General features: G+C 41.2%; 1 protein-coding gene across 7 annotated transcripts in view; it reads left to right on the top strand.

Moving 5' to 3' along the window:
• Window positions 1–274: 274 nt before the first annotated feature.
• mipol1 (mirror-image polydactyly 1) overlaps window positions 275–18221 on the top strand; it is a 181976-nt gene continuing 164029 nt past the window's right edge. Inside the window, exons 1-3 of one of the 7 annotated variants that reach the window (XM_078406548.1) lie at window positions 275–413; window positions 11259–11414; window positions 17434–17511. In XM_078406548.1, the coding sequence (XP_078262674.1) occupies window positions 11359–11414; window positions 17434–17511 (134 nt within the window). In that variant the 5' untranslated portion in view covers window positions 275–413; window positions 11259–11358. Of the gene's footprint in view, window positions 414–8015; window positions 8121–11258; window positions 11415–12438; window positions 12520–17433; window positions 17512–18221 lie in introns of those variants that run through there. The other 6 variants (XM_078406553.1, XM_078406550.1, XM_078406551.1 and 3 more) reach the window with 6 other exon arrangements.

Here is an 18221-nt window from a genome sequence, read left to right as displayed (position 1 = left end):
TAAATCTAGTTTGTTAACGTTAATTTGTGAGAACTCTAGGTGACGAGATGCACGCGTCCTGAATGTTGTATTGCCAGTAATTAAATCCGCGTTTTTACGAAGACAGTGACCGGCAGGATAAACGTTAAGAACATTGGATTGCGCTTCCCGTGTATTTGGCGCGACGCCATCTAAACGGCCTCCATTTGCGGTACCGAGCGAGGGGCGGCTGACAACTGCGCGAAGGCTCTCTCCAGGGGCGCTCGTGACCCGGAAGCTCTGCTCGCCCTCGAGCTGCATTTGAACGCAGGTCGGTTGTAAGCCGCCAATTGAGGCAGCACTCGGCTGCGATGAGCCTTCACCTTCCAAGACAAGTTTCAGGCGACAAGTTTCACGCAGCAAGTTTCTGCTTTGACGCGTATCGTCCACGAAAAGTAAGTAGGCTAATTGACCTTACTTTGAGTTTGTTTTATAAGGGCGGGGCGAGGCAGAGAGGGGAAGCATTTTGTGTTGTGGCTATCAGATGATGGCAACTGTTGGAACATGAAACCCAGTCAAAAATCCAAGTGAGGAGAGGACAATAGGATTAAAGGCGTTAAAACTTTCCCTGAAGGAAAACGTACTTATCGCGGAAACTTTAATATTAATTAAAAACATAACATAAAAAGATTTTAAAATAATTAGATTGCCGACATCTTAGAATAAAAAAAACAGAGACATCTCGGGTCGATGACTTTGTTTCTGAATTGTTTTTCACTCCGCATACGCTGCCTAACATTTCCTGTTATTATTTCAGAGTTTGTTTATGCTTTCGGTCGTGTCGGTAATACTTGTCAAGTTTTGTTTACACCAACAGCAGATAGCATTTTCTCAATGAAACGAACAAGGCTTGGTGCATTTAAACTGGTGAACATTGACTGAACGGAATATGCTTGATTGTACTCTGCGAAGAGTATAGTTGCACAGATTTTTGTTTCGCACGGATTTGTGCACTCGAGTGCACTCGAAACTGGAGATAAACAGAGGATTGGGTCCCAATGTCGCATTGTCCATTTATTTCATAATGTCATCGGTGTAAACGTAAACATATGTACCTGACACTGAAATGACCAAAGGTGGTATATTCTCATTTTTGGACTAATTTATTACAGATAGTTTAAACAGTTTTTAACACACCGTTTTATCCAATTCGTCAGATGATTGGAGGGTGGAATTGGAATGTGTGACGTGAAATTAGACGTGGAATTGCCATGTCTATTGTTGATTGCTTTGTGTGAAAACTATGTATATAAATGAAATTGTGAAGTTAGAAACAACCTGATACTTGATAAGCTGGATTGTGTGGTTTATAACTATCTGCATTAATATGGGTAATAGTATACAACGATATAATGCGCTGTTAGTAGTAAATTCTAGAGGACATTGTTGAAAACCTAATAGATGGAGTATGAAGCCATGCCAGGATTTGGAAAGGATTATGCATGATGTGCTGTGGTAGGCAATGGGTTATTCTGTACAGGATAATATATCCATAGCAGAATTATTGGTGAGTTAATGTTTATACCATAGAGAGCTTCGATGTTTACCAATGATATGAGATAACACACTTCACTTCACTTTATTATCCCAATGAACCTCTACCTGCCTGTCCTTCCTTTGAGACTTACTTATCAGAACCTCCACTTTCTCATTAGCTCTTTGATTTGCTGACAATAGACAATAGGTGCAGGAGTCGGCCATTTGGCCCTTCGATCCAGCACCGCCATTCAATGTGATCGTGGCTGATCATTCACAATCAGTACCCCGTTCCTGCCTTCTCCCCATATCCCTTGACTCTGCTTTCTTTAAGAACTCAATCTAGCTCTTCCTTGAAAGCATCCAGAGAATTGGCCTCCACTGCCTTCTGAGGCAGAGAATTCCACAGATTTACAACTCTCTGAAAATGTTTTTCCTCATCTCCGTTCTAAATGGCCTACCCCTTATTCTTAAACTGTGACTCCTGGTTCTGGACTCCCCCAACATCAAGAACATTTTTCCTGTAATTACCCTGTCCAATCCTCTAAGCATTGTATATGTTCTCTGCGCCCTGCTGCTCTGGTTTCCATCCTCCTGCCATTCTAGTTTAAACCCTCCTGAGTAGCACTAGCAAACCTCCCTGCAAGGTTTCACAGTTAGAGCTTGGATTGGTGCTTGGAATTATGATGTTATAGCCATTACGGAAACTTGGTTGCGAGGGACACGACTGGCAGCTCAGTGCACCTAGGTTTTGATATTTCAGACAAGATAGAGAGGGGGGATAAAAGAGGAGGAGGAGTTGTTTTGCTAATCAGGGAGAATGTCACGGCAATACTCAAGCGAGGACATACTGGAGGGTACGTCTACTGAGACAATATGGCTTGTGCTAAAAAATAAGGAACAATTACTCTAATGGGATTTACATTATATGCCACCCAATAGCCAGCAGGAGATAGAGGATCAGATATGTTCACAGATTATAGAGGATGCAAGAACCACAGAGTTGGCATAGTGGGTGACTTAAACTTCCCCAATATTGACTGGCACTTACTCAGGGCAAGAGGATTAGATGGGACAGAATTTGTTAGATGCATCCAAGAAGGTTGCCTTAAACTGCAAGTGGATAATCCAATTGGAGGAGAGACCATACTGTACCTTGTATTGGGATGCGAGCCTAGCCAGGGGATTGGTGTTGTGGTGAAAAAAGAATTTGGGGACAGTGATCACAGCTCCATAAATTTTAAGATTGTTTTGAATAGGGACAGGTCTGGATGGTGGGGAGAGGTATTTAATTGGGGCAATGCAGATTACAATTTCATTAGGCGGGAGCTAAGGATAGTAGATTGGGAGCAGTTATGATTGGGTAATTCCGGAGAGGGCATGTGGGAGTCATTTAACGACCAGATGATCAAAGTCCAAGATCAACATGTTCCAGTAAGGAAGAGGGATAAGGATGGCAAAGTAAGGGAACTGTGGATCACCAAGGAGGTTGTAAACCTGGACAGGAAGAAAAAGAAAGCACATGTCAGGTTTACGAAGGTGGCATCAGACTTATGAGGAACACAAAGGTAGTAGGAAAGAACTCAAGCGGCAGAATGCAAGGGCCTAGTGGTCATAAATTGGGAAGGTAGACACAAAATGCCGGAGTAACTCAGCGGGTCAAGCAGCATCTCGGGAGAGAAGGAATGGGTGACATTTCGGGTCGAGACCCTTCATACTGATGTCAGGGGATGGGGCGGGATAAAGATAGAATGTAGTCAGACAGTAAGACTAGTGGGAAAACTGGGAAGGGGGAGGGGATAGAGAGGGAAAGCAAGGGCTATCTGAAGTTAGAGAAGTCAATGTTCATACCGCTGGGGTGTAAACTACCCAAGCGAAATATGAAGTGCTGTTCCTCCAATTTGCACTGGGCCTCACTCTGACAATGGTGGAGGCCCAGGTCAGATTGGGAATGGGAGGGGGAGTTGAAGTGCAGAGCTACCGGCAGATCAAGTAGATTAAGACGGACTGAGTGGAGGTGTTCCACAAAATGATCACTGAGCCTGCGCTTGCTCTCACCGATGTAGAGAAGTTGGCACCTGGAACAGCGGATACCGTAGATGAGGTTGGAGGAGGTGCAGGTGAACCTCTGCCTCACCTGGAAAGACTTTGGGTCCTTGGGTGGAGTCGAGGGGGGAGGTAAAGGGACAGATGTTGCATCACCTGCGGTTGCAGAGGAAAGTAACTGGGGAGGGGGTGGTATGGGTGAGAAGGGACGAGTTGACCAGGGAGTCTCTGCGGAAAGCAGGAAGGGGTGGAGATGGGAAGATGTGGCCAGTAGTGGGATCCCGTTGGTGGCGAAAATGTTGGAGGATTATATGTTGTATGCGACGGCTGATGGGGTGGAAGGTGAGGACAAGGGGGACTCTGTCCTTATTACGAATGTGGGGGAAGGGGAGCAAGAGCGGAGCTGCGGGTTATCGAGGAGACCCGAATGAGAGCCTCATCTATAATGGAAGAGGAGAACCTCCGTTTCCTAAAGAATGAGGACATCTCCGATGCCCTGGAACACCTCATCCTGGGCGCAGATGCGGCATAGGCAGAGGAATTGGGAGTACAGCAATTGGGAGTTTTTCCTACACATCATGAATTGGGAAGTCAGATTAAAATAAATCTCAAGGCTTTTTATACGTATGTTAAAAATTAGTGTGACCAGGGAGAAGGTAAGACCACTGAAAGATAAAGGAGGGTGCTTTGAGACAGACAAGATGGCGCTTGGAGTCGGAGGATGTAGGTGAGGTATTAAATGAGTACTTTGCATCTGTATTCACCGAGGAGAAGGACTTGGAGGGCAGTGAGATCAGTGTGGAGAGTACAAATATGCTCAGGCAGTTTGAGATCGAGAAGGTGGTCATGCTGAGGCTCTTGAAGAACATTAAGGTGAATAGGTCCACAGGATATGATCTCCCTGAGATTATAGAGGGAGGTTATAGAGGAGATTACAGGGCCTTGACAAGGATCGTTGTTTCTTTCTAGCCATAGGCGAGGTCCAGGAGGACTGGAGAGTGACAAATATTTGTTTCTTTGTTTAAAAAAGGAGGTAGAGAGAATCCAGGGAACTTTCGGTTAGTGAGCCTCATGTCAGTGGAAGGGAAACTGTTAGAGAAAATTCTTCCATTTGGAGGAGAATGGGCTAATTGGGGATAGCCTGCACGGCTTGTTTGAGTTTTTTTGAGGAGGTGATGAAAGAGATTGATAAAGGTAGGACGGTGGATGTTGTATACATGCATTTTAATAAGGTATTTGATCTGGTCCCTCACGGTAATATGGTCTAGATTAGAAGATTAAGGTGTACTGGATTCACGATGACTTGGTTGTGTGGAGTTGGAACTGGTTTATTCATAGAAGACAGGGTTGTGGTGGAAAGTAGATATTCTGGCTGGACGTTGTGACCAGTGGAGTTTCGCAGGGATCTGTGCTGGCAGCTCTGCTGTTTGTGATATATATAAATGGCCTAGATGTAAATGTAGATGGGTTGGTGAGTAAGTTTGCTGACAACACCATAATTGAAGGAGTTGCAGATAGTGAGGAAGGCTGTCAGAAAATGCAGCTGGATTTAGATTAGCTGCAGAAATAAGCAGAGAAATGGCAGATGGCATCTAACCCATGCAACTTGCACTTTGGGAGGTTGAATGTAAGGGGAAAGTATACTTAAGGGCAAGACCCTTAACAGCATTGATCCAAGCAGAGGGAACTTGGAGTCCAAGTTCATTGCTCACTGAAGGTGGCAACACAGTAGAGAGGGTGGTAAAGAAGGCATAAGGAATACGTGCCTTCATTGCTCGGGACATTGATTATAAGAGTCAGGAAAGCATGAGTAGCTCCTTAGGACTTTGGTTCGACCACGTTTGGAGTATTGCGTGCCATTCTGGTCGCTCATTACAGGAAAGTTTAAAAGCTGTGAAGAGATTGAAGAGGAGATTTTCCAGAATGCTGCCTGCATCAGAGGGTTTCAGCTACAGGGAGAGGTTGGATAGACTTGGATTGTTTTCTCCGAAACATTGAATATTGAGGGGAGACTTAATAGAAATATAATTTATAAGATTAGGAGAGGCATGGGGTGGTCAGTCAGAACCATTTTTATCAGGGTGGAAATGTTCAACACTAGAGGACATAGCTACAAGTTGAGAGGGGGAGAGATTAATGGAAATACCTGGGACCTGGAATGCATTGCCAGGGATGGTGGTAAAGGCAGTTATGATAGTGGCATTTAGGAGGGTTTTAGATTGGCACATGGAAGTGCAGGGATTAGAGCGATATGGATCACGTGCAGGCAGATGAGATTAGTTCAGCTATCCATCATTTCAGCACAAGCATTGTGGGCCTAAGAATGAGTTCATGTGCTGTACTTTTCCATGTTCTATGTATTTTTATTTCTGTACTTGTGTATGGCTTGATTGTATAATTTGATTTGACTGGATAGCATGCAAGGAAAAGCTTTTCACTGTATCTTGAGATAATAATTGAGATGCACAAAAGGTGAATCTAAACAATTTTGATAATGGATAGGACCTTCAATGAGGTATCATATTTAGCATGAGCAAATAGTTGATTAGGGAGGATGCAATTCTGGAGATGCATAGTAGCTGGATTGAGTTGTCAACTACTCGTGTGGAGCCATTTGAGAAAACGTTCTGAGGCCATGGAGTGAGGATTAGCAGGTAACATTCAGTACTCCACACCATCCTGGTAAAATTCCTTGGAATGGTCCAAATTGATAACTTAATCATTTGTGTTCAAGGAAAGAGTTCAGAATTTATCTGTATGGTTATAATCTCCAGAAGGATAAACAGTGTCTTAATTTTCTTGGAAGTTAGATATCTTGAACTACTGCCCTTTGTGATAATATTAATATGGAAAATGATAATGGACTGTGACAGGAAAGGATCAAAAGTACATATCTTGATGCAAACTGCACTACTGCAAGAGGTTGCAAAAATGATAAAAGGACACAACTGGCAATTATATATCTGAATAAACATTTACCATTTAATGCCAAACAGGAACTGGGAGTGCAAAAGAATTTAAAGTAGCATCTGAAAGCCATCACAGAGACATAGCTTTGGGATGAAACAGCAGGAGAGAATGAAACAAAAGAGGATAATTGAACAAAGTGAACATGGCTTTGTGCAAAGATAATTGTGTTTGCCGTTTATTTGCCCGTTGGTAAATGAGAAAATAAAATGTCGTGTAGGAATGGATAAAAGACTGGGTAGCTCCCAGGTGCAGTGATTAGGTAAAATTAGTTTTTTTTGACAAGAGCTAAGAATTGCTGTGTAACCTGGATCAGTGTTTGGGCTCAAACACATAAATTACAATTTATATAGAGAACCGGACTGAAGATTTAGTTGATAAATTTGCTGGATATGTAGGCAAATAAGTTTGTGAAGGGGATTCAAAGAGGCAACAAAAGGATATAAATTAATTTAGTGGGAAACTCGCCAAATGAGACACAATGTGGGAAAATGTTGAAATGATCAATTTTAACAGGAAAATGAAAAATAAATAAATTCTCTAAATGGTGAGAGAAAGCAGCGGGATCAGGATGTCGTAGTGCACAATTCACAAGGCTAATATTCAATTATATTAACTAGTAAAGCAATGAAAAGTACAAAAGGAGGCTTTTATGATGTAGGTTGGGGTACTGGTGGAATCACATTAAATACTACATACAGTTTTGGTTTCCTTGTATAATAAAGGATATAACAATGGAAGCATCTCAAACCTGGTTTAATATCTGGAATGATAGGATTGTTTTATGAAAAGAGGTTGGACAGGCTAGACTATTCTTGTTACAATTGAAAGTCTATTTTAAAAAAACAAACTGAAATGGATTCTCCATTTGTTTTAACTTAGTATTGGTAATGGGTAGAATGGAATGGTTTTAATGCTTTTGTTTTTAATCCCTTTTTTACCTGCCTACTCAGGACTGATGATTTATTTTTTGTTTTCCCCACCTATTCTGTGCATTGTGTCATTCTGAACTGCTGCTTTAATTTGTTTCTCTCCCAAGTCTGTTGATATGATAGATATGAAGTAATGAAGACTATTACTTCATATCTATGTCAAATATCTAAATATACATTTACCCAAACCCTTTTTATGTAGAGCTAATGTCACATGATAAGACCTCAATGATATTCTTTGCATTTGAAAAAATGAGCACAATTATTTAAAGAATCAAGTGATGGATGCTGAAGACACAAGGAACTCCAGTTGCTGGAAGCTTTAGTAAAACCGAAAGCGCTGCAGGCACTTGGCAGGTCATGCAGCATCTGTGGAGGGAATGGCCAAAAAATTTTTTGGATTGGGACCCTTCTTCAGACTGCTGTCTGATCTTTGTTTAGAATATGGGTTATAGCCACCATGCAGAAAGACCAAGTAATCCTAAGCAATAGATAAACAAGATGGCTGGTTTTCCTCTTGGTGATGTGCCATTGGCTGAATTGGCCATTCATTACTTTTCCACATTTGTGACCCAGCAGTGATGGAAATCTCTGTCTCATCTTATTGAATCCAAACAACTACCGAAAACTATCCGAACAACTAACAAAAAACGGCCAACTACCTTAACGCTGATTGCATGAGTGAGTTGTCATTTTTGGCAAATGCCTTTTATTGATCATTATTAACCATATTTCTTAACATGGCCCAGATTATGCTGGATCCATCCTTTCGAGCCAGATGAGACATCCATCTGCATTAGCCTTTGCTGGATGCTTTTGCACAAATGACCTGATCCTCAATACCATAGAGGTATTGTGAGAGAGGAGCTGATTGTGTGACAAAGCAGGCTTTGGGCAGCATGCTGTTGAAGATGCACCTTGGCAGCCTCTACAACTTGCTGTTTACAAAGGCTTTGAACTGTATTTTAAAAGCAGGTCAACTCAAATTTATTTCAACCACTTGCCTTTTTCAAAATTTGGGGTTACTGTCTTGTCATCAACCCTGACATAAAATTACATAATTAACCAAATCCAACATAAAGCAGAGGGGTCAAACTTGGCTGGCCAATGTCCCCGCTATATCTCTTAATTAAACTGTATCTGGCCCTGCAAGGCATCAAGTAATTCCTCTGCTGCTAGAATGGATAGTGAGCCTAGCCGCAGAGGAATCTGACCTCCCAAATTGGTTCAAAGCATGTCACTTGATAGAGAATATGGAGAAATCTGGAAGGATCTGAGGCACTGGTTATCAGGCACCTTGATTTAAGCTGTTTTATTTTTGAGTTACTCCCTTGCTGGTATACCTCATCCTCTGATGTAGTTGCAGCCGATCTTTGGAATAACCATTCTGTACCGATGCAGTGCTTTGTGCATCATGTCTAGAAATGCCCAAGTCTATTATGTACATTGTATTTTCATCAAAGCAATATCTGGAAGTCAATTAGGAGGGAGAAAAGGCCTGAAAATTCATTTCTATTATGTTTGACTGATTTTTTTTAAATGTAGTAGTGAAGAAGACTACATTGCTATTATGTAAATTAAATTTGGATGCATTCTTTTCATGATGCGATTACTGCCTAGCAGCTAAGATTGTGTTCACTGGAGATGCTGGAACCTTGAGAAAAACATAATGTGCTGGAGTAACCTGAAGGGTCAGGCAGTATCTGTGAAGGGAATGGATAGATGACATTTTGGGTCGGGAGCTCTTCAGAATTGGTTCAAGTATTTGTTGATGCATACTGACCCTTACGTTGTAAATTAATAAATATCTCTACGATGGACTGGGAAATGCCCACATTTTCTGCAGCCTCCTTTGTTCCTGAGCACTCGAATTTTCTGAAACTGCCCATGATGCAATTAGTATGCTCTCCATGGTACACTTGTAGAAGTTTGATTAATTTGGCTACATGACAAACCTCTTCAAACCTCTAAGGAAGTAGAGGCGTTGGTAAGATTTCTTCACGATTGAATCAATTTGCTGCACCTGGACAAGATCAAGAGAGATGCGTGTGCCCAGGAATTTGAAGCTGTTCCTCCACCACCATTCCACTGATGAAGAAAGTGCGTGGTTCTTGGTTTTCTTTTCCTGAAATCCACAATCGGCACCACTTTCTTGCCCGCATTGAAAGTCAGATTATTGTTCTGGCACCATTCAACCAGATTTTCGATCTCCCACCTGTACTCTGATTTGTCTTTATCTATTATTTGTCTAACGACAGCTGTTTTGTCGGTGAATTTAAAAAATGACATTGGAGTCTTAGGTGTAGAGAGACTAGAGCAGATAACTAAGCACAGAGCATTGAGGTTCCTACGATAATGGTCAGTGAGGACCACTGATGAAAGTCTATCGATGAGGAAGTCGAGGTTTCAGTCACACAAGGACGAGCAGAGACCCAGGTCAATGAGTTTGGAGGAGCTGATGGTGTTGATCACCAAGCAGTTGTTGATGTACATGTTCCTCTTGTTCAAGTTATGCAGCATATAATGGAGAGGCAGTGAGATTACATTAGCTGTCAATCCATAGCCCGCAATGGCTGCCTCTCCAACAGTCTGTCTCATCCTTTCCTCCTTTGTTGTTTTATAGTATGTGTTAAATGTATGTTTTAGTGTTCTTTAGCTTGTTTTATGTGGGGGGGGGGGGGGGGGGGTTGGGCAAAGTTTTTTAAAATCTCTTACCCTGACAGAGATGCGTATCGTATCTGCGTCAGCATTGCGGTCTAACATTGAGTAGCTGGCGGCCTCTAGCTGGGGTGAGCGGGTGGGGGGGGGGGAGGGGGATTGTGGGGGTGGAGGGGGGAATGAGGGGGGATGGAGTGAGTGGGTGGGGGGAGGAGGGGGTGGGTGGGGGTGGAGGAGGGAGGGATGAGGGGGGGTGGAGTGGGTGGGTAAAGGGGGGAGGAGGAGGGATAAGGGGGGATGGAGTGGGGGGGAGTTTGCTAGACCAATGCAGGAGAGGCTTTAGGTCCACGGCTCGCTCTGGCTGCAGCGCTAGTGGCACGGGGCTGAGGTGAGTGGCAACGTCTCCTCTTCCCTATCCCCCCTCACTCGCCCACGGCTCCGAGGGACACTCCCCGCTCAGCAATGGGATTCGTCAGTTGGAGAAGGTTGCCGGGCCCGCAGGATCGTCAGTTGGGGGAGGGTTGCCCCAGGAGAGGCTCGTAGGAGAGATTTGGATCCAACGGGTCCACCTCAATCTCGTGATCAATAAAAATTATCTTCATAACTGCATAAATGTTGTAGTTTCATACCCTTCTGAAATGAAATTTAAATAATATGAAAACTTTGCATTTGCAAGATTTGGCTAGAAATGTCGTCAAAACTGCTAACACCAATTAAAAACATGAAGTTTATCTTTTTATATTTCATGAATTCTTCAAAATCCAAAATAAAGATGACAATGCCACTTTCTGTTACATTAACCATTAATGAGGAAGATAGTAGTTTCTCTTGTTTAAGCTTCAGGTATGGAATGCATTGGAATTTCCTTTTGTGCTTGTGTATTGGTGATGCAAAAAAATTACTGAGGTTCAGCCATTTAATTATGTGCCATAGAGTCCCATCACAACAGCTTCAGGCCATAATAATCTTTTAAATTTCTGGAGTGATACCATTGACCTTTTTGTAACGATGTCCAGTTTTGGTTTTGAAAATGTAAGCTGGATGTATGTCTAAATTCAATTGTATCCGCAAATAGGAAATTATTGTTATGTTATTTCTTGTTTATTCTGGACTTCCTATTTCTCGTCAAGATTTCATTATTTAGGATTATCTTTTTCTCAGATGATGTGAATAAAGAGTCCTTTTGATTGCTCCAATGATTTTGCAGAAAATTAGAAAATCTGATTATTTCTTCAACATGAACAAAAATAGCGATTAGCGGATGGATATGGCTTTTGACTGGTTTCATACACTGAAGTATTGTAATGGAATTTCCCCGTAAGTTCTTTTTTTTTTAACTCCTTTACTGGACCTTAACATTTAGTGTAATTGCAAATCTGGCAGTAACCAACTGAAATTTGGGATGGCAGAGATGGGCAAGTTAACGCCAGAAGGTTGCTGCTTATTTTTGGATTTTTATTTATTTGATGGTGATAGTATGTAATATTTATTTAACTCTGTGATAATCTATTTGCACGGACCATATGATTTTGGAAATTGGGCAATAAATGAGTTTCAAAATTCAAACCTGAACTTTTAGGAAGTTTTCAACTTATTTCTAATACTTATTTCTAATACTCCCTTTCTGCTCATTTCAAAAAAATTAAGATGTATTTTCATAATTTGGTACTTCCAAAAAGTATCTTGTTTTGCACATTGGATTTTTTTGCATTTAACTGTTCTTTGCCTTATAATTTACACTTCATAAATATTGGACATGGTCCACGAATTCATTGTATCTTTTTCGCTGGTGAACCTTCAAATAAATTTTGAAAGATGGTTCACATAATCTTTTGAGTTCATCTGACCTCAAGGTGGAGCTGTCTACTAGAGTACATATTGTAAGTATAGCTTCTGCTTCTACTTTGGTTGAAATATATTTCTGAGGACTTTGCTGTCAGAACAGTGAATACATTATTTTACTCTTATCTTTTTATTACACATCAGAAGAATAAGGCACTTTCTTAATCTCTTCTATTTACTCCTTGGCATCGGTTTTTAATTTCACTGTTTAATGTCTAGATTATTGGAAAACATTAACGTACTGTTTTTCAATATGCATTCTGTGTTCGCTTTAGTTGCAGCCTCCATGGTTTAAATTATATTACAGTGAGATGATTATACAGTAAGGAAAATGAGAGCAAAGAAAGTGGGTTAATGGTATTATTCAAAAATTTCCATCTGTTTAGGTGTTTTGTTTAAGTGGCACTGTATACTGGGATTTTATTGAAACAATCGTTCTTGTGAACCAAATAAACTTATGATGAATGGTCATCTTTAGCAGCTATAATCTTGTTCTGGAAAATGAAAAAAATACTGGATAGAGGCATTGAGCAGAACAATATTTGCATTGCACATTCGCTCTTCTGGCAGGTTTGTACATGTATGTTTGAGACTTTTTTTGCATTTTTCAAATATTTTTCAAATTATGTATACTTCAGAAGCATTTTTGTTTTACTATTATACATTTTCTTGCTGAGCTGGCAATTCAGCATTTTAAATCATATTTTGTTACATTCAATTGATTAGGATTGGTTAGGATTTTATGTCTGAAGAAAATTGATTTTAACTTTATCCAATGAGTTGAAGTATACTGAGATTTTTGCGGTTTGCTACTAAAGCTGGTGCTAGAATGTCTTTTACCAATTTCTTCCACTTGGTTATGAAAATATGGCTGAATTCCATCTTGCTATCCCATTAATCTTGCTATAATTGTGCATGTAAATGTGTTGTGAAGGCAAAAACAGATTTGTATATGAAAACTTGCATCATCAAATGACTGTCAACTTTTGCACATGACTGGTGACCATTTTGAGCAAGGTGTCCAAAGGGAGGAACATTAGAATACAATGAAAGGACATAGAACACAAAATATTGTATTTTTAATCTTGCACATTCCATTGTGCAGACTTGCACACTTCATGATAGCATAAAGAAAATATGTATGCTTTATTCAGGGGCTTTCTGCAGACAATTCTTGGACATTTAACCAGGAGAGCAGTGAGTAACTTGCTGTTAATTGTTAACTGTATGTTTGTGCTGTCATTTGTGAGCGGAGCACCAAGACACATTCCTTGTATATGCATACTTGGCCAATAAACTTATTCATTCATAATCATAAAGGAATGGCCAGTTTCTTCACTCTGAGCTTTGGTAGTGCTGGTCATGTTTTTGTACAAAATGTGTATGTAGACCTTGCTCAAAATGGTCACTAGTCGTGTGCAAAGGCTGCAGCCATGTGATCACGCAAGTTTTCATATACAAATCTGTTTTTGCCTTCACAAAACATTTACATGCACAATTGTAGCAAGATTAATGGGATAACAAGATGGAATTCAACCATATTTTCCTAACCAAGTGGAAGAAATTGGTAAAAAGACATTCTAGCACCAGCTTAAGTAGTAGCAAACAGCAAAAAACTCAGTATACTTCAACTCATTGGATTAGAAACATAGAAAATAGGTGCAGGAGGAGGCCATTCAGCCCTTCGAGCCAGCCATTCATTGTGACCATGGCTAATCATCCACAATCAGTAACCTGTGCGCAACTTCTCCCCATGTCCCTTGATTCCACTAGCCCCCAGAGCTCTATCCAACTCTCTCTTAAATTCATCCAGTGATTTCGCCTCCACTGCCCTCTATGGCAGAGAATTCCACAAATTCACAACTCTCTGGGTGAAAAAGTTTTTTCTCACCTCAGTTTTAAATGCCTCCCCTTTATTCTAAGACTGTGGCCCCTGGTTCTGGACTCTGGATTATTTTCCTTTGGAGGTGAAACTTGTCAGCAACATTGCATGCATTTATTTAGAGAGGACTAGTATATGAAAACAGGGATGTAATGCTGAGACTTTATAAGGTGCTGGTCAAACCGCATTTGGAGTATTGAGAGCAATTAAGGCCCCATATCTGAGGAAGGGTGTGCTGGAGAGGGTCCAGAGGAGGTTTACGAGAATGATCCCAGGAATGATTAGGTTAACATATGATGAGTGTTTGATGGCACTGGGCCTGTATTTGCTGGAGTTTAGAAGGATGACAAGGGACTTCATTTAAAATTACTGAATAGTGAAAGGCCTGGATCGAGTGGATGTGGAGATAAAGTTTCTAAGATCAGTGGGCACAGTCTCAGAATAAAAGAGTATACATTTATGAAAGAGATGAGGATGAATTTCTACAGTCAGATGGTGGTGCATCTGTGGAATTCATTGTCACAGAAGGCTATGGAGGCTGTGAATGGATATTTTTTAAGGCAGAGATTGATAGATCCTTGATTGGTACGGGTGTCAGGGGTTATGGGGAGAAGACAGGAGAATGGGGTTGAGAGGGAAAGGTAGATCAGCCATGATTGAATGGCGGAGTAGACTTGATGGGCCGACTGGCATAATTCTCCTCCTATGAATTTATGCTAACTCCACTTACTCCGGCAACCACTTTGACCTTAACTTCTCCTAGTGATAGCTTGCTTTTAATAAATGCTCAGCATGAATTTTATGGAATTTCTTTCCCTACATTCATGTGCAAACTCCCAGACCATATGCCTGCATCTATCTCCCCAGTGTTACAACTCCTTGTGTCTGACTTACAAGGAAGTATGCATACATGAACTCATACAGGCTGAACCTCTCCATTGTATGGTTGTATTGTGGTATCTTTCTTGTTTTTATTGCCTCTCCAAGTTTGGTTAGGTGAGACCAGCTAATGAGTTTTCTATTCATTAATATTTCAGTGGAAATATCTCCTGTTGTAGACTGCTGTTTTCCCCTGCAGCTTGCGGTAGAATTCTTCAGCTTTCAACACAATGTTCATATCTGCTGAAATCTATATACTAAAACTCATGTTTGTTCCTGAACTACAGCCAGAACGGTACACAATAGCACGACAATTTTAGGCCCAACTTACTCACCGTCGTCCCTTTGGTGCTAATGGGAGAAATTTCATTGAAATCGGTGTTATATTTTTATTTATTCACATTTTAAAGTTTAAATCTATCTGGGAGGGGGGATGGAGGGAGGAAGGAGGATGAGGGGGGTTGAGGGGGATGGAGTGGGGGGGGGGAGGAGAAGAGGGGGAGGAGTAGGGTGCTTCTGGAGCCCTCATAGTAAGCAATTAACTTCTACCTAAAAAAATCAAGAAGATCTTCAATTTCTTCAATCAATGAAGACAGATCGTCCCGCATCATTCAGATCTAGTGACAAGGTACTCATATCATATCATATCATATATATACAGCCGGAAACAGGCCTTTTCGGCCCACCAAGTCCGTGCCGCCCAGCGATCCCCGTACATTAACACTATCCTACACACACTAGGGACAATTTTTACATTTACCCAGCCAATTAACCTACATACCTGTACGTCTTTGGTGTGTGGGAGGAAACCGAAGATCTCGGAGAAAACCCACGCAGGTCACGGGGAGGACGTACAAACTCCTTACAGTGCAGCACCCGTAGTCAGGATCGAACCTGAGTCTCCGGCGCTGCATTCGCTGTAAAGCAGCAACTCTACCGCTGCGCTACCGTGCAAATGCTGAAGCAAAAAGAAAGGAAAAAGCTCACCAAGAGATGGCTGATTTAGCTTCAACTAGTTCACGGAGATTCAGTCACAGTGAAGGCAGTGGCAGTGAAAATAACATGACTGGTATTGATGATAGTGTACAATGTACACTATCACCAATCTCCATCTAGTACCCCCAGGAGTCATCGTCGCACCTATACTGGAACAACTGCCTTCATTCCACACAATATATTGAATTCACCAAAACTAGTGTCATTGGCAACTCGGATGAAAATAAAACATAAGGCAGCTATTCTTTAATTATGTCAATATCTATCAAATAGCTGCCTCATGTTTAATTTTGTGGATATGAACAGTGAAATAATTCAACGTAACCTTAAATAGGGCAAATATGCAGAATGATTATACAGGAGCTATTATTTTTCAGAGTAACTCATTGCATAAATATAGCTGCCTTTTGCATAAAATGATAAACTTGCGATACAATTTTGATTGGCTCGTGGACCCCCTAGACAATAATTGATTTCAACCAAATTTTGCATGAGTGGTCCATTTAGGAAGTGGAACAAACCGAGGGTAGGTAGAAGTTTAATGCAAACATGTTTAAAAATCATGGGGAGAGGGGGCAGGAGAGGTTTGGGCCCAACGGGTCCACTTGGTCTTGTATAGTCCTGATACTCATTGGAGATTGTAATCTAGGCAAAGAAATGAGTCAGCCAAGCAATATGATATCCAAGAGAGCAGTTAGGGCGTGCAATTCAAGAGAACAGTTTGGGCTTGCTAAGTCAGTAAATTAAAAGGAACATGAGAAAATGGAATAAAACAAAGTCAGATTAAGTTTTCATTTGCATTATATTGTTGATTAATTTCTGCCATAGTCTTTGAAATGTGAATGTGATCCTGATTTGTACAAAGTGCTAGATTACTTGCATCATCACATGCTTTGTTCCTTGGAATATAGAGTCAACTTATTTTTATCCCATATGTAGTATGGTGTTCAAATTCAATCCCTCTTCATTACTTATCAACTAGTACTGAGTCCCTTCATCAGTATAAAGCTGGGGAAAAGCATGTCACATACATCTCTTAAGACTTTTGCTCTTGTCAATTTTTAGAATATAAATCTTGATGTCATCAGGAGTATTGCTCATCAATTATTTCTCTGGACAAGAGACCTGCTGGTAGCAGTTTGGTAGTATGACCCTCATGTTAGTTTAATTGAAGTCTCTGGCTACACGACCAGGGCTTTGGGGTGTTTTGTCTCAGAGGTTTAAGAGTGGACCGATTGTAATGTGTGATTGCATATCCACTTCTGTGACCAGCACACATTCACCTGGTTTGGGCGCCATCTTGGACCAGGCCCTCCCCAACTTGGATAAGGTTCTCCTGATCCAAGATGCTAATTGCGATCAACATTATGTTTGCATATGCATATATACATGTACAATCACTGAGAACCAAATTTTAAAATGTTTACCTTTTCAACATCCAATGCTCTAACTTTGTGCCATCCTGGTAGGTTCCTGCAATCCTCAATCATTGGGCCTCTTCATCTGTTGTTGGTTAGTGTGCCTTCTGCTCAGGAATTCAGTGTAGTCTTCTGCCTTCCTCTCTGTAATTTTCTGAAGAATATTCTCAAGTTATTTTTTCACTAAGTTTGTCCAAAAAGTTCTCTGGGTTTGCATAATGATTTATGCTTTAAAATGCAGTACAAACATATTAGAACTTTTACTTAAATGTTTGGAGAATAGTTGACATTATCTCTGCATTTCCTTTTGTAAACTTAGATCTTATCTTGATCGGGCGGCACGGTGGCGCAGCGGTAGAGTTGCTGCTTTGCAGAGCTTGCAGCACCAGAGACCCGGGTACGTTGCTGTCTATATGGAGTTTGTACGTTCTCCCCTGACCACGTGGGTTTTCTGACATTTTTGGTTTTCTCCCACACTCCAGTGATGTACAGGCTCGTAGGTTAATTGGCTTGTTATAAGTGTAAATGGTCCCTAGTGTGTGTAGAATAGTGTTAATGTGCCGGGATCGCTGGTCGGTGTGGACTCGGTGGGCCGAAAAGCCTGTTTCTGCGCTGTATGTCTAAACGAAACTTATAAGGGCAGATGGACTTAGACAATAGACAATAGGTGCAGGAGTAGGCCATTCGGCCCTTCGAGCCAGCACCGCCATTCAATGTGATCATGGCTGATCATTCTCAATCAGTACCCCGTTCCTGCTTTCTCCCCATACCCCCTGAATCCGCTATCCTTAAGAGCTCTATCTAGCTCTCTCTTGAATGTATTCAGAGAATTGGCCTCCACTGCCCTCTGAGGCAGAGACTCTGACTGAAAAAGTTTTTCCTCATCTCTGTTCTAAATGGCCTACCCCTTATTCTTAAACTGTGGCCCCTTGTTCTGGACTCCCCCAACATTGGGAACATGTTTCCTGCCTCTAATGTGTCCAACCTCTTAATAATCTTATACGTTTCGATAAGATCCCCTCTCATGCTTCTAAATTCCAGTGTATACAAGCCTAGTCGCTCCAGTCTTTCAACATATGACAGTCCCACCATTCCGGGAATTAACCT

Source organism: Rhinoraja longicauda, chromosome 10, assembly GCF_053455715.1.
Source record: "Rhinoraja longicauda isolate Sanriku21f chromosome 10, sRhiLon1.1, whole genome shotgun sequence".
NCBI classification, from domain to species: Eukaryota; Metazoa; Chordata; class Chondrichthyes; order Rajiformes; family Arhynchobatidae; genus Rhinoraja; species Rhinoraja longicauda.
This window is presented reverse-complemented; position numbering and strand designations above follow the sequence as displayed.